The sequence below is a fragment of the Hyperoodon ampullatus genome (assembly GCF_949752795.1).
Source record: "Hyperoodon ampullatus genome assembly, chromosome: 2".
Classification (NCBI taxonomy): Eukaryota; Metazoa; Chordata; class Mammalia; order Artiodactyla; family Ziphiidae; genus Hyperoodon; species Hyperoodon ampullatus.
Genome location: NC_136915.1, coordinates 74844336 through 74862444, shown reverse-complemented (window position 1 = coordinate 74862444; position 18109 = coordinate 74844336). Strand labels below are relative to the sequence as shown.

The window sequence follows — 18109 nt, the reverse complement described above, 5'->3', positions numbered from 1 at the left end:
ACAAATAGCATGCAAAGTAACTCCATACATTTAACAGCTGATTTATCAGCAGAAATTCTGCAAGCCAGAACGGAGTGGTATGATATATTTAAAGTGATGAAAGTGAACAACCTACAACCAAGAATACTCTACACAGCAAGAATCTCATTCAGATTCGACAGAGAAATCAAAAGCTTTACAGACAAGCAATAGCTAAGAGAATTCAGCACCACCAAACCAGCTCCACAACAAATGCTAAAGAATCTTCTCTAAGTGGGAAACACAAGAGAAGAAAAGGACCTACAAAAACAAACCCAAAACAATTAAGAAAATGGTAATAAGAACATACATATTGATAATTATCTTAAATGTGAATGGATTACACACTCCAACCAAAAGACAGACTGGCTGAATGGATACAAAAACAAGACCCATATATATGCTGTCTACAAGAGACCCACTTCAGACCTAGGGACACATACAGACTGAAAGTGAGGGGATGGAAAAAGATATTCTATGCAAATGGAAATCAAAAGAAAGATGGAGTAGCAATTTTCATATAAGACAAAATAGACTTTAAAATAAAGACTATTGCAAGAGACAAAGAAGGAGACAACATAATAATCATGGGATCATTCCAAGAAGAAGATATAACAATTGTAAATATTTATGCACCCAACATAGGACCACCTCAATACATAAGGCAAATGCTAACAGCCATAAAAGGGGAAATCAACAGTAACACAATCATAGTAGGGGACTTTAACAGCCCACTTTCAACAATGGACAGATCATCCAAAATGAAAATAAATAAGGAAACACAGGCTCTAAATGACACAATAGACCAGATAGGTTTAATTGATATTTATAGGACATTCCACATGAAAACAGAAGATTACACTTTCTTCTCAAGTGCACATGGAACATTCTCCAGAATAGATCACAGCTTGGGTCACAAATCAAGCACTGGTAAATTTACGAAAACTGAAATCATGTCAAGCATCTTTTCCAACCACAATGCTATGAGATTAGAAATGTTATAGGAAAAACAAAAAATGTAAAAAACACAAACACACGGAGGCTAAAAAATGTTACTAAATAATCAAGAGATCACTAAAGAAATCAAAGAGGAAATCAAAAAATACCTAGAGGCAAATGACAATGAAAACACAATGACACAAAACCTATGGGATGCAGCAAAAGCAGTTCAAAGAGGGAAGGCTATAGCAATACAATCCTACCTCAAGAAACCAGAAAAATCTCAAACAATCTAACCTTACACCTAAAGGAACTAGAGAAAGGAGAACAAACAAAACCCAAAGTTAGTAGAAGGAAAGAAATCATAAAAATCAGATCGGAAATAAATCAAATAGAAATGAAGAAAACAATAGCAAAGATCAATGAAACTAAAAGGTGGTTCATTGAGAAGATACACGAAATTGATAAACCTTTAGCCAGGCTCATCAAGAAAAAGAGGGAGATGACTCAAATCAATAAAATTAGAAATGAAAAAGGAGAAGTTACAACAGACAGTGCCGAAATACAAAGCATCCTAAGAGACTACTACAAGCAACGATATGCCAATAAAATGGACAACTTGGAAGAAATGGACAAATTCTTAGAAAAGTACAACCTTGAGAGACTGAACCAAGAAGAAAGAGAAATTATGAACAGACCAATCACAAGTACTGAAATTGAAACTGTGATTAAAAATCTTCCAATAAACAAAAGTCCAGGACCAAATGCGTTAACAGGTGAATTCTATCAAACATTTAGAGAAGAGCTAACACCCATCCTTCTCAAACTCTTCCAAAAAATTGTAGTGTAAGGAACACTCCCAAACTCATTCTATGAGGCCATCATCACCCCGATACCAAAACCATACAAAGATACTACAAAAAAAGGAAATTACAGACCAATATCACTGGTGAATATAGATGCAAAAATCTTCAACAAAATACTAGCGAACAGAATCCAACAACACATTAAAAGGATCATGCACCATGATCAAGTGGCATTTATCCCAGGAATGCAAGGATTCTTCAATATACACACATCAATCAATGTGACACACCATATTAATAGATTGAAGGATAAAAAACATATGATCCTCTCAATAGATGCAGAAAAAGGTACAGTAATCAAGACAATATGGTACTGGCACAAAAACAGAAATATAGATCAATGGAACAGGATAGAAAGCCCAGAGATAAATCCACGCACCTATGGTTAACTAATCTATGACAAAGGAGGCAAGGATATACAATGGAGAAAAGACAGTCTCTCCAGTAAGTGGTGCTGGGAAAACTGGACAGCTACATGTAAAAGAATGAAATTAGAACACTCCCTAACACCATATGCAAAAATAAACTCAAGAAGGATTAAAGACCTAAATGTAAGACCAGACACTATAAAACTCTTAGAGGAAAGCATAGGAAGAACATTCTTTGACATAAATCACAGCAAGATCTTTTTTGACCCACCTCCTAGAGTAATGGAAATAAAAATAAGCAAATGGGACCTAATGAAACAAAAGCTTTTGCACAGCAAAGAAAACCATAAATAAGACAAAAAGACAACCCCCAGAATGGGAGAAAATATTTGCAAACGAATCAACGGGCTAAGGATTAATCTCCAAAATATATAAACAGTTCATGCAGATCAATATCAAAAAAACAAACAACCTAATCAAAAAATGGGTGGGAGACCTAAATAGACACTTCTCCAAAGACATACAGATGGCCAAGAGGCACAGGAAAAGCTGCTCAACATCATTAATTGTTAGAGAAATACAAATCAAGACTACAATGAGGTATCACCTCACACCAGTCAGAATGGGCATCATCAGAAAGCCTACAAACAATAAATGCGGAGAGGGTGTGGAGAAAAGGGAAACCTCTTGCACTGTTGGTGGGAATGTAAATTGATACAGCCACTATGGAGAACAGTATGGAGGTTCCTTAAAAAACTAAAAATAGACTTACCATATGACCCAGCAATCGCACTACTGGGCATATACCCAGAGAAAACCATAATTCAAAAAGACACATGCACCCCAATATTCATTGCAGCATTATTTACAATAGCCAGGTCATGGAAACAAGCTAGATGTCCATCAACAGACAAATATATAAAGAAGATGTGGTATATATATACAATGGAATATTACTTAGCCATGAAAAGGAACAAAATTCGGTTATTTGTAGAGACATGGATGGACCTAGAGAGTGTCATACAGAGTGAAGTCAAGTCTGAAAGAGAAAAGCAAATATCGTATATTAACGCATATATGTGGAATCTAGAAAAATGGTACAGATGAACCAGTTTGCTAGGCAGAAAAAAAGACACAGATGTAGAGAACAAACGTATGGACACCAAGCGGGGGAAGCAGGGGGCACGGGTGGTAGGATGAATTGGGAGATTGAGATTGACATATATACACTAATATGTATAAAATAGATAAATAATAACTTGCTGTATAGCACAGGGAAATCCACTTTGCTGTACAGTAGAAACTAACACAACATTGTAAAACAACTATATCCCAATAAAAATAAATAAATAAATAAATAAATAAATAATACCACCTTCTCTGTTTCTTTTAAAGGCAAAATATGTGTAGGAGAGGATCTAACAAGCTGATCGATCATCTTTCTGTGCATTTATAAATACCAGTTTGAATTAAAATATGGTATATAGAGAAAGAACGTAAAAGTCTAATGTTCAACTATATGTACTTTAGTGAATTAATCACTTCATTAAACACATTTCATTTAACTTTGATAAGTCAATGATACCTATAACCTTTATAACATGGTTTTCGAAAATATAATCAACATAAAATACTGTTGCATAAAATACCATGCTTTTTAAAAAAAGAAAATAATTCTGAATGCAAAGTATATTTTTAAATGTTATTTGATATCATTAAAACCATTAAAAAATTTAAATACAAATACAGGATCTGTAAGACCAAAACTGGATTTTCAATGACTTGAACAATTAAAAAATTTGAAAACAAGTTTGTCTCCAATTTGACTTTTAGCTACTAACTAGAGAGACAATAATACTTTGTAATGTGGATAGAGATAACTTCTAGTTTGGATTTCAGTGCTGAAACAGATTGCTTTATTGGGAAATGTGAATATGATTTTTTTTTTACATATTTATTGGAGTATAATGGCTTTACAATGGTGTGTTAGTTTCTGCTTTATAACAAAGTGAATCAGTTATACATATGCATATGTTCCCATATCTCTTCCCTCTTGCATCTCCCTCCCTCTCACCCTCCCTATCCCACCCCTCCAGGCAGTCACAAAGCACTGAGTTGATCTCCCTGTGCTCTGCGGCTGCTTCCCACTAGCTATCTACCTTACGTTTGGTAGTGTATGTATGTCCATGCCTCTCTCTCGCTTTGTCACAGCTTACACTTCCCCCTCCCCATATCCTCAAGTCCATTCTCAACTAGGTCTGTGTCTTTATTCCTGTCTTACCCCTAGGTTCTTCATGACATTTTCTTTTATTCCTAAATTACATATATATGTGTTAGCATACAGTATTTGTCTTTCTCTTTCTGACTTACTTCACTCTGTATGATAGACTCTAGGTCTATCCACCTCATTATAAATAGCTCAATTTCGTTTCTTTTTATGGCTGAGTAATATTCCATTGTATATATGTGCCACATCTTCTTTATCCATTCATCCGATGATGGACACTTAGGTTGTTTCCATCTCCGGGCTATTGTAAATAGAGCTGCAATGAACATTGTGGTACATGACTCTTTTTGAATTATGGTTTTCTCAGGGTATATGCCCAATAGTGGGATTGCTGGGTCATATGGTAGTTCTATTTGTAGATTTTTAAGGAAGCTCCATACTCTTCTCCATAGTGGCTGTACCAATTCACATTCCCACCAGCAGTGCAAGAGTGTTCCCTTTTTTCCACACCCTCTCCAGCATTTATTGTTTCTAGATTTTTTGATGATGGCCATTCTGACTGGTGTGAGATGATATCTCATTGCAGTTTTGATTTGCATTTCTCTAATGATTAATGATGTTGAGCATTCTTTCATGTGTTTGTTGGCAGTCTGTATATCTTCTTTGGAGAAATGTCTATTTAGGTCTTCTGCCCATTTCTGGATTGGGTTTTTTGGTTTTTTGTTATTGAGCTGCATGAGCTGCTTATAAATTTTGGAGATGAATCCTTTGTCTGTTGCTTCATTTGCAAATACTTTCTCCCATTCTGAGGGTTGTCTTTTGGTTTTGTTTATGGTTTCCTTTGCTGTGCAAAAGCTCTGAAGTTTCATTAGTGAATATTTACATTCAAATAATACAGATCCTAGAGATCACTTAATAACAATTATTTTGTTTTCACGAGTTCTACTTTAAATGCATAAAGAGAACAAGGAATGAAAACTTTACATCCAATATGGGGAGAGATAATCTGGCACCTTTAGTTAAAAACAATAGTACACCAAACACCCTATCGTATTTCTAATAAATAAAGGAAAAAAATCAGATATTGTGATATGATAAAATTTTATGTTGCTACTCTTCTCTTCTAAGGTGACCAGGATTTAAACTGTTACAATTTTAGAATTTATGCAGATTTAAATTTAAACCGTGTGCTACCATTGGATTCTAAATGTTAAAGTTTGATATGAAATAAAAACATATTCATAAGTAGCCAAAAAAAATTTACACAATGTACAATGATTGGCAAACAGAGGCCAATTCATACAGATGAAGATACATTTGTTTTAGCTAAAACAATTTTTCTAAGTAAATAAAATTTAGTTAGGACAGCATCCTTGTCAGAAAATTTGATTCCTCCTATGAAATTAAGTATAAATAAAAGCAATATAGTAAAGATTCAGGAACTCTACAATTAACTGTAATTAAATTACTTGGAACTATTACTATAATTTCTGCATTTTTAGTCTGTGTACTAGTAAAATATGCTTCTCCCATTCAGTTATTTAAAAGTATTTTAGTCCTCTCATTATTCTTCATATGACCTTTGGCCTTATTTTCTCTTGAGATTTTACATAATCACTTCTCAAATTCTTAAAAAATAAATCACTGTCTTGTCTATTAATTTTTCTTGATTTTTTGTTTTGTTCATCTCAAAAGTTCTCTTACTTTGACTTTAATATTCTGCTGGGTGAAAACAATTACAAAGATAAGAAACCTGAAGCTTAGAGATCTACAAATGTAGCAGGGACAGCAGTAATACTTAATTACGTAAATATCAATTCTTCGTTCTGCCTTTCTATATTACTTTAGTGTGAATCTTTCAAAAACCTAGCTTAGTTAGCTGTAAGAGGTACTTATTTTTTCAACCTTTGACATAGTTGAAGTATGCATTCTTTAGTTAGTCCCCTAGTTTGTGAACCTGCCATAATATAAAACTTCCCCCCATAATATACAGTAAAATATAACTGAAAATCTTGTGATCCCTGTAGACTGCATATACACTATGATATATGGAACAGCACTGTCGTGTTGAGATGTGGGTTCTAGGTGGCTGGAGAGACTCATTCTATTGGTGTCTTGTTCCATCCAGCTATTTAAATTTGGGTCTTAGTAAAAAAGATAAATTATTGTATTATGGACATTGAAGGTATCTTCTGAATAGGTGACATTATAAATTTTAAGTTCATGAATCCTAAGGGTCAGCTTTCATACAAAATACAGAACATGAATCTGGCTGAGATATAAAGAAACAGATTTTTCTTCTATCTCCTTCCAGTTTCTTTAGGTTGATTAGGCTTATCTCTGCCTTAGAAGGTCACAAAATACAAAAAAGTCAACTATATCACATCTCAGGGAATGTCATGTCAAGACTGATGTTATATGATCAAAAACAAACAAATAAACAAAAACTAACTAATAGAGCATACCACATGTAGGAAAAGGAAAAATAAGGAAATATAAGGAAATGAACATTCCCATGAACTCTGTCATAAATGCATAGAAGGCCTTCTGGGAATTTTTGAAAGCCTACTGAATCAGGCTCATCTCTATTAAAACTGACTGCAATGCATGAGTTATGGCAAGAGTGAATGATTGACCTTAAACAAAATACTCTTGGAAAAAAAATTAGGGATTATAAATGCAAAAGAAGGAAGGTTTATGGAGTAATTACAAAATGTAAAATACTCTGACTTAGAGTACATCTACTCATATTCAAGAAGAATTAATATTAGTTTCATATTTGCTAAAGATCAATGGCAATTATAATCACAGTAACATGAAAAACTGTTTACGTAATTTCTATGTATTCCCATCTTAAAAAGGCTTATCTATTCTATGTCTACTTCCAATTTTGTAATGTTTGACATAATTCAAACAAGTCTCTCCTAAAAAAGCAACGGCATATAAAAACAGCCCCTAAAACTTCTCTCCAAGCAGATACCCACATGAAATAACTAACAATTTTTATTTATTTGAAGGAATATGGAAGAATTAGGGCTATGATCCTGTGTTTTTTACAAGTGATAAAAATGCTAATAATGGAAACTGCTTTATTATTTTGCTAATATGTTTGTAAAATTGCCCCTTTTTACTTAAAAGACTTCAATGATTCAATATTTATGCTATCTTAAATGAGTGCTGCTCATTTAAGCTGCTAAATATAAGGGAAGCAACTATGGATATTTCTGTCTTTTTCCCAATTTAGGGTAATATTCTGATGACATCAAATGGTTTCAGTCTACAAAGCTTAAAATTCGTTTATAGAAATAATGAATAATAAAGGAATAATAAATTGTATTACTTACCTTTCCGGAAACAATCTTTTCATAAATCTGAATTGGTTGGTCTGCAAAGAATGGGGGGTAGCCAGCTGCCATTTCATAGATTAACACTCCTAATGCCCACCAATCCACTGCCTTATTGTAGCCCTAAGATAAACCAACACAAAATGTCAATTATTACTTAATTCACTCAGAGGAGAATGAAGTCATAAATTATTTCAAAGTGATCTTCAAGCATATGAAAATTTTTTAAAAGCAGTTGCTGAGCAGTAATTCAGGATAAAATAAAAAATAAACAAAATGTATCAGGTCAGATTTGAATTAAACAAAGGGGAGAATTTCCAGATACTGAAATTGGATATTAGGAAATATTATTAATTCTTCTTCCTAAAATCATTAAGAATATTAAAGACAATAAAAAATGCCCTGTTTAATTGGGATAATTTAGTTGTTGCTCAACAGTAGGAAGGGAATTGGACCAAATTACCCCCTTAAAGCCCAATCTAGTTCCATAATATTATGAATCAGGTTTTCTAGAGAATACTTAGGTCAAAAGTTTTGAAATGAAAGAGTACATACTGTACTTCATAATAAACAGTGGAGTTGACTTCAAAATATTCTATATTGTTGGGGTTAAGAGGGTGAGTATACTCGGGATAATCCCATCCATTTCACAGGATCTTATGAAAGCTAAAAATTTAATGTGGAACATAATAAATGTAAATATTTAAGTATACTTTATTCATCTAGTGTTTTGTTTCTCATCTGTAAAAGGTATAAAAGAAAGATAACTAATTCATGGGATTTTGTGGGGACTACATCAAATGAAAGGAAATGATGTGTACAAAGAGTGTGTTGCAAACCAGATGTACAATTCTAAGGTTTCTTATTTGGGTTTGTTTTTTTCATGTTAAGCCTACTAAAATTAAGATTTAGAAGTACTGATAAGAAAATAAATAAGAATAAAATATTAACATGTTTATATAAAGTTTGTTATCAGCCATAATCAGTGTCAACTGGCACAAAAGATTATGAAAAAAAAACAAAACAACTTGATCATGGAGAGAAATGAGCTGAGTTCTTGCCAGATCTTTTGGTCTGCCATCAGATACAGCCTTTAATTACCTTTGCCACTCCCCCTAGTCCAACCGTTTTTCAAAATTTTAGCTTATAAACTATTTAATTTTCAAATTACTGGCTAAAATATAATAATATAGAGATTTTTTTCTTTTTATTTCCTGCTTCTGTATGTTTTTAAAAAGAGAGAGACTAGTAAAACAGGAATAGCACTTTGTTTTGCTAATAGAAATGGCATCAACTTTGCTTTAATTCTTTAAATTCAACTCATTAATAATGTAATTACCATGTTTTTTTGCTATAATGAAAGCATGTAACGTTGAAACAGATCCTTTTACCAAACTTTGATTTCTATGTTTTGGATTGTGTACTAATGTTCATAATAAGTATTCCAGATGCTTTCAATACCCTAGGTATGGAAAACGAAAACAAATCAGTAAGAAAAACTAAATTATAATAGAAAAATGGGCAAAGGACATGAACTAATAATTCATACACACAAAGAAATACCAAATGGCTATTAAGCATTAAAAAAATCTAATAATCAAACATAAGACTTAAAATAATTAGATATCATTTACTGTCTATCAAATTAGTAATGGTTTTTAAAACAAGAATATCCAATGCTGGAGAAAGTGTGGTGAAACAGGTACTCTCAAACACTGCTGAGAAGTGCAAAATTGTTACAATCTTTTTGGACAGTGCTTTGGCAACATGTATTGAAAGCCTTAAAAATGTTCATACTCTCTGACCCTGTAATTCCACTTCTAGGAATCTATCCTAAAAAAATAATTTAAAATATAGAAAAAGCTTTATGTACAAAGATGTTTATCACAGTGATTTATAATAGAAGAAAACGAAATAACCTGAATACTCAAAAACAGAAAATGGCAAAATACAATATGGTACATTTTCAAGTAAGCCATTAGAATTATATTTGCATGCCTATTACCATTCAAGTGAAAAAGCTGAATATAAAACTGTACATTCACTATAACATGCATAGAAAAATATATTAAAATGTTTTTTTAAAAAGGCTACCTCTGGATGGTGAGATTATTTTAAAAAATAATTCACATACTTTTTTTTCATTTAAGTGGTAAAGTTGAAACAAAGGAAGAATTGACAACTAGTACATGTCGTCTTTAGTTTGTCTCTTGGTGTAACCCAGAGCAAGGGCCTCCTCGCCCTTCTGTATTGGGAATAATTATGAAAAGGCTATGCTTTTGGCTTCAAAACATGGATCTAGAGGTCAGATTTATTCATACTAATTCTCTCAGATTCAGAGTTAAAATCACCAGTTTATGGGATTACTGGTAGACTCTAAATAATTACTTTGTAATAATTATGAACAAATAGATTTAAATTCATATTTAGATTAAATAAACATGTAAAATTAGATCAATAAACTTTATTTTTATAAACGTCCACAGTGATGCATGCCTTATATTTCTACTTCTTACATAACTACATTATAAATATACCTTGCTGAGAATTATTTCTGGAGCCAAATATTCTGGAGTGCCACATAATGTCCAAGTTCTGCCTTTAACTCTTTTGGCAAACCCAAAGTCTGTGACCTAAAAAAGACAAAAAAACTTGTAAACATTTATTATTTCATAATAAATGTACTACTGTACCTAAGTTGAAAGTTAAAAGTCAGAGTTAAAATTAACACCATGAAAAAAATTAAGTCAATGTAATTGAGACTAATCCAAGAAGGCACTGTTTAGTGAATAAAGGTTAAAGCAACCCATGCTGGAGAACCTTTCCCTGACACAAACAAAGAAACAAATGAACCAAAAAAAAAAAAAATAGTTTTAATAAAAATGAAGCAGTGCTAGGAGTGTTCCTTAAGTCCAGCATTGTCCTCTGCCCTTAATTACATCCTCAGAAGTGCAAAAGCATCACTGGGAGAATCTTAATAACTGCGTAAAAAGGAATGCTCTCATTCTATTGATAGTACAGATGGAAAGAAAACACTACCACCAGTCCATTATTGGTAGCTGGGCCTCCTTTGGTAGCTGCACTGTAGCGTTAAAAAGCATGGACTCTTGGGACAGGCTGACAGGATTCAAATTATGACTCTACATGTGTGACCTTGCTGTTCCTTAGTTTCATTAACCTTAAAATGAGGATAACAATAGTATTTACATTTCATAGTGTTATCAGAATTAAAAGAGGTGATACATGTAAAACACTTAGAATAATGCCTGGCACTAAGTGAGTACTCACAAATTTAGCTATTATTTCTTTACACAGGAGCCTGAAATCAGTTCACAACTATAGACTAAGGGAGATAGAAACAGGTTCCATCTTTGATGGAACTTTTGGTTCTTTGTAATAGCAACAGAACTGTGAGCTCAATTTAAACTGTTAGGAAGAATTGTCTCCCTCAAAGAAAAAAAAGAATCCAATATTGGTAGTTGTGGTTAAATACATATAACTTCTTACCCAGTATTTCTCAAATATATTATATATAATGTGTTCAAGTCATACCTGGATATAACCTTGGTGGTCAATTAAGAGATTTTCAGGTTTTAGATCTCTGTAGATGAGGTCTAGTGAATGGAGGTACTCGAATGTTAGCACTATCTGAGCTGCATAGAACCGTGCATGGGGTTCACTACAAAGAAACAAAACATTGATTTTCAGTAAAATAGGTTAACATATAGTAATTAGTAGGATATACAAAAAAAATAACATGAGGTAGAGGCATTTGGGGAGAAAAATTTTTTTTTCTTTTAAACATATGTAAAGAAATATGTTAGTTTCCAAATATTTACTAAATCTATAAATCATCTTCAAATAATGCTTTGATATACTTACTGGGCAGCATATGTTGAAGAAAACTTAACTCTCAGATTGTCATTGTAATTTAAATTATTATTGGCCATGTTAGAAGACATTGAGAATGACTGAAAAACACCAGTTAGATTATCTGTCGGGGCAACTGCTATTGCTGATAGGCTTCATCTCATCTACCTTTCAGATAAATTTCAAATACTTAAAGAATTTCTGCATTAATCTGCAGATTTATGCCATTTTACCCAGGCTGTTACTATTACAAAAGTGACGTATGCTCATTATAGAAAAAGAGCCATAAAATATTAATGAAGAATAAAGATACCAATAATCCCATTCAGAAACCAGATTTAATCCTGGTGTCTGAATTTCCAAATCTTCTACTATGCATATTTATACAGATACCTGAACATAGGTATAATCTGTATATTTAGGTAAATACACACAGTTCTGGATACATAGGTTAGATTAACTGATAGATTATGGTAATTTTGATGCCACATTCTGAGTATTACTCCAAAAGGATGTACTGTTTTCTAGTTTGAGTTTCTATTTCATCTTGTCGTGTATACACTGAATTCTTCTAATCTTCCTGATATATTGCAATGACTTTCAGATTTGTGTCCTCAATGAACAACCTTAACTATGAATAGAATTTCCCTCAAGATGGCTGGCATGAGTTTGATCTGGTAGCACCAAAAATAGGAATTCTAAAAAGAGATTGTATATGCTACTACTTTTGCTTGTCACTCACTATATTTCCAAGGTCTTAGCCTGATACACACCAAGTGCTCAGCAAATATTTGTTAAATGAATGAATATTCATTTGAATATTCATTCAATAAGAAAAACATTTTTGTGGCAATATTTTATGATATCCTTCCAGTTCCAGCCCTATCATGACACTGTAACAAGCTATACCATATGTCCTATGACAAGGAATGAGAATACTGTAAAGGGAGATTAGAAGAATCATCCTGGTCACTGAAACATTTATCCTTAATTTTGGAAGCATTTGACCTGGGAAGTTCCCTCTCATTTTCTTCATACACCCGTTAATATAAGATGCATTTATCATCTTATCATCATAAACATAAGATGCACTCAGCATTTTATGTTTATCTCCACACTGGTGTTTGATTGGAGGTACACAAACATTACATAGATCTTTAATCAAATTGTTGAAAGGTCAGAGCAAAATATTCTATAAGGAGCATTTAATGCTGTAGCAGCTTTAAGTCTAGACAGTTACTATTTAAGTAGAGAATCGTAATGACTCCACTGATTCTGATTAGAACCATGCTCAACAATAACTCAGTCTTCCTGTTGCCTCAAAGTTTCTAAGGTGGGTGTTAGCAACCTTTCAAGTATATAAATAGTATGTGTGAAAGGTTAGAAAAGACAATGTCTCTGTGTGAGTTATGTCAATCAACTTGCTTTCCTCTTAGTATCAAGTTAAGTATTAAAGAAATAAGAGTGTGGGGAGTTGCAAAAAAATAAACAATCACAGAAAATGGATAAAATATTTTTTGAAGACAGGTTAAGGTGTGGTAATTCAGTGTAAAACTCTAAATTATCATAGGGCAATATAAGAATTCTGGACCTGCCTGGACAAGGAGTGTAGGAGAGGACAACAGGAAGTTAAAAAAAATCATTAAAGAGAAGTTACTCTGCATCAGCACAGTGCCTGACATATATTAGGTGTCCTATACATATTAGGTCAATAAATGAATTTTGGTTTAGGCCTCAGGTAACTAAAATAACTCTCATTCTGGCCCATTACTGAATATGATCTCATGGTAATCCAAGTCTACCATCATGTTTTCATGAATTGAATTACCATCTTCAGTCTTGTTTGAATTCATACTGATGTTTTAATTATGTCAATATACAGTATACTGAACAAAGCTGGACCTGCTCTTGGTTTCAGCTTCATTCTAATAGTGATTTTTAATGAATAGTAGTAGCTTACAAACTATTACACACAGGGAAAGTTAACAAAATCTATAAACTCTTTTAATAACTGTGTGACCTTATTAGTAATAACCTAATGATAAGGTACAAACTCCTTTTAAATGACATATATATGTTTAAAACTCAACATGGCAACAACGTTAAGGAGAATAAATTTGTGCAAAATAAACTTGCATAATTTTATCACTATGATACCAATGATTATCTTTTCTATATATTTCTTTCTTATCTTCATCCTTACACAAACTTCTTCCCCAGAGATGTATTATTAATATTTATTCAGTAAATACTGGTCTAAATTCAATTAATTTTTGCAATATCTGGATATTCTTCAAATAATGGACCCTCATGATACCTACGAACGCTAGAATATTTATACTGCTATCATGGTGCTTTTATTTAATTTTTAAAACTCAGTATGATGTGGCCTCTTATTAATGTTTCCATGTAATTCTTCATATAGCTAAAATATTACTAAATTAAATGAAATAAATTTTTAACATTGACAATAACTTAAAAGTTTGGTTTAACAGTATATAAAGATTTGAGGAGTGTAAAGTGTTAGTTACCTGAACCTTCCAATTCTTCTTAGATGTGAAAACATTTCACCACCAGGGACATATTCCATAACCATGTATAAATTAGAATTATCCTATGAACAAATAAAAAGGATAAATAAATCAAAATTATGAAACATTATTTTGCACGAAAATATTTTAAGATAACACCATGTTCAATTAGAAAAAGACAAATTTAAAAATTTGATACATTACTAACATTGGGAAATAGAGAATAAATGGAAAAGGCCCTAACTTTTCTACACTGGGGCACTTATTTTTCCCCCCCTGGTACTCTTGCCACAGATTAGTCTGGGATTTTTGCTGCTCCTGCTCTTGCAGGGAACACTTAACTCTTGAACAATTAAACACTTTGGCAATGACATAATGCTATAGTGTAAGCAAAAGTTAAAAAAAAATTTGAAAAAGTTAGTAAGAATATTTACATTTTATGTACTAAATTAGTACATAAATTAGTACATTAGATTTTTAACATCATCCTAAATACACAGATCTTCATTTGATTTAAAGAATAAATCTAAATAGATTACTTTTTTGTTTATTCATTTTCTCCAGGTTTATCATATAGATTAGAATCCTATTATAGCCTTTTAATTTAAAAAATATGAAGTTGAAAATATTTCATTTAGATAGAAGTAAAATTTACCTTAAAAGAATACTCCAGTCGAACAAGAAAAGGAAAATTCACTGCCTGTAATATTCTTTTCTCATTCAAAGTATGCTCTATTTGCTTCAGTTTAACAACCTGTAATTGACAAAAAAAAGATATATTTATGTATTTGAACAAAATTTAAAAGTTGTTATAATTTTAAAAGAAAAAAAAGTTTTCCATATAATAATGAACTTGGATAAACAAAATTGCTAGCTTAAATAAGGATAATAATAATAACTACCAACTAGGCTTATCAGATTCAAATGAAAAACCTAACAGAGGTTTAAAACTTGGTCTTCGGAAGGTTAACTATAACTTTCAGTAAAGAAGCAAGAACTAAGAAAAAAGGGACTTATAATAAATTACTTAAAAAATTAATATGCAAAAATACTGAGGTCCTAATGACTTATAGTCCACTAAAAGAGCTGGCACAAATTACTGTAATAAGTAGGTATTGATTTTAAATCTTGAGAAGATAAGCAAGAAAATTAAAGATTGAGGAAAAGTCAATAACTAAAAAACAGGAGGTTAAAAATGAACAATCTGTTAATTTCATAATACTTGAATAAATACAAGAACATTTGCAGAGCCACAAAATATTGAAAAAAATGACTATGTCTTTATAACAAATAAGGTCATATAGGATTAATCAAGCTTCCACTGGTTTGTCTAATCAATCAGCTACATAGTAGGGAAAGAAACTTATCTTGACTTCATGAAGACTGTGATTCTATTCCACATGTGATTCTATTCTGAATTTAAGAAAAACAGGGCTTTGTATATGTGTAAATCATTAGGAAGTGGCATTTTTTCTTGACAGAGGCTTATTGTCAGTGTGGGGTAGTCACAGAACTCAAGAAGTTGAACATGAATAAGAAAGGTTATCAAAGATACCATCCATTATTAGGATATAAAATTATAGTATAAAAATAATGCTGAGTAAAGAATAACTGACTAAGAGTCAGAAGACCTGTGTTCTCTAGACCTTCTATTCAACCAGTTTGTGACACTGGAGATGTTATTTCAACTCGTCAGACCTCAGCTGTTTTTTTTTTACCTGAAAACATGAAGTGAATGAATCACTATTGTCCACATTCTAACTGGTTACAGAACCAATTAGTCCATACTTATCACAATAAATTATATAACATTAGCTGGAGAATTATTGTTGCTTTGTGTTTACTTTTTATTAATAGACTTTTTTTTTAAGCAGTTTCAGGTTCACAGCAGAACTGAACACAAAGTACAGAGATTTCCCATATACCCCCTGCCTCCACACATGCATAGTTTCCTCCATTATCAACATTCTTCACCAGAGTGCACATTTGTTACAATTAATGAACCTACACTGACCCATCATTATCACCCATTAATTTCATTAGGGTACATTCTTGGTGTTGTACATTCTATGGGTTTGGACAAATGTGTAATGACATGAACCCACCATTATAATATACAGAGTAGTTTCACTGCCCTAAAAATCCTCTGTGCCCCACTTATTCATCCCTCCCTCCCCATCAAAACCAGGCAACCACTAATATTTTTACTGTCTCCATTGTTTTGCTTTTTCCAGAATGTTCCATAGGTGAAATCATATAGTATTTATTTAGCCTTTTCAGATTGGCTTCTTTCACTTAGTTTATGCATTTAGTTTCCTCCATGTCTTTTCATGGCTTGATAGCTCATTTTTCTTTTTTTTTTAGCATTGAAGAACATTCCATTGTTTGGATATACCACAGTGTTTACTTTTATGTATTACGATATACTGGGTTTTTAGTTAGGCATAGACAATGTGTTACCTTGTGAAATAAGTAATGAAAACTGTAACAGAGAGGCTTTCTGCATTATAGCCTTAAGCCAAATGTGTGTGTATGTTGGGGGGCATAACAATTAAAATGAATCTAAGACATATGAGCTGGCAAAGCAAATAATGTTGGTTAATTTTTAAATTAACTAATTAAATTTTAATTTACTTTTAAATATGCATATCTACTACATGTAAGGCACAACAAGTGCAAGAGAGATAAGGACAAGAGAGTATCTCCCTTCATGCTCCATAACATTTACTTGAAAGTATGATGCATAAATATGAGAATAGCAATTTATGAATAACTGCCAAATAAGAGTTATGATGTTATAATTGTTCAGAGGAGAAAATGTTTACATTAGGCCTAGTACATAATCTTTCTGAGTCCAAGATTCTTTATCTATAAAATGCTGACGATAGTTATAATACCTACTTTGAAAGTGACTGTGTAGCACAATACATGTCAAGTGATTAACACAGTGCTTGACACAAAGTAAAAGCTCAATAAATGTCAATTGTTATTATAATCTATTAAAAAAGGTGAGGGCTCAGCTGGGTCTTAAAGATGGATAGATATCAAAGGTTAGAAAAACATAGAAGAGTAGTACAGGCAGGGTTAATATCCAGAACCATTACCTGAAGGGGGAAAATATAGAAAGATAAGTCTTCTATACTTAGATAAATAGTACTAGAGATGTAATGTACAACATGATAAATATAATTAACACTGCTGTATGTTACATATGAAAGCTGCTGAGAGTAAATCCTAAGAGTTCTCATCACAAGGAAAAAAATTTTTTTTCTTTTTCTTTTATTTTGCATCTATGAGAAGATGGATATTCACTAAACTTATTATGCTGATCACTTCATGATGTTATTATATAAGTCAAATCATTACTAATACAGTGCTATATGTCAATTATATATCAGTAAAACTGGAAAGAAAAAAAAAAGGTAAGTCTGATTGCTAATTCCATTTGGTAATAGCTTAGGACAGTGCTTCTCAAAATTTGGTAATGAAGTATGCCAGAATGGCAGAGAAAATTAACAAGTACCCCTGAGAATATAGTCCATGTTTTATTTTCAAAATTCAAATAAAATTTATATTTACTTCTTAACATTTATGTTAATTTAAATATATAGATTTAAAAGCACTTCTAAATAATTACTTATCAGCTGACTTTTTTTTAGCCAAACACTTGAGAAGATAGTAATATAGAAGATAGGCCATGTATCATCACATATTACCCTGCACCACCCAGCAGAGCACCAAATACTCCTGTGAGTCAAGTTTCAATCAGAGAAGTAGAGGACATGTAGGAAAACAGTGTCAAATAAGCCTATAATGGAGTCTGGAAGAAAATTATAAAGTGTTTGAAAGTAGGCTGCAGAGTTCTGGCTTCATTTAATAAACATCAGGAAGCTTTTTGACTAAGTGAAGTGATATGACATGGTAAGAAAACTTCACTGGCAACAAG

The 18109-nt window shown here is 32.2% G+C and overlaps 1 protein-coding gene across 4 annotated transcripts in view; it reads right to left on the bottom strand.

Moving 5' to 3' along the window:
• PRKACB (protein kinase cAMP-activated catalytic subunit beta) overlaps positions 1-18109 on the bottom strand; it is a gene marked incomplete at both ends in the record, with an annotated part of 140459 nt that overhangs the window by 16545 nt on the left and 105805 nt on the right. For 3 of the 4 annotated variants that reach the window (XM_079696334.1, XM_079696333.1, XM_079696335.1), the window contains 5 exons: positions 7763-7885; positions 10300-10395; positions 11315-11441; positions 14164-14246; positions 14819-14917. In XM_079696334.1, coding sequence (XP_079552460.1) covers positions 7763-7885; positions 10300-10395; positions 11315-11441; positions 14164-14246; positions 14819-14917 — 528 coding nt within the window. The remainder of the gene's footprint in view (positions 1-7762; positions 7886-10299; positions 10396-11314; positions 11442-14163; positions 14247-14818; positions 14918-18109) is intronic. The other variant, XM_079696336.1, reaches the window with a different exon arrangement.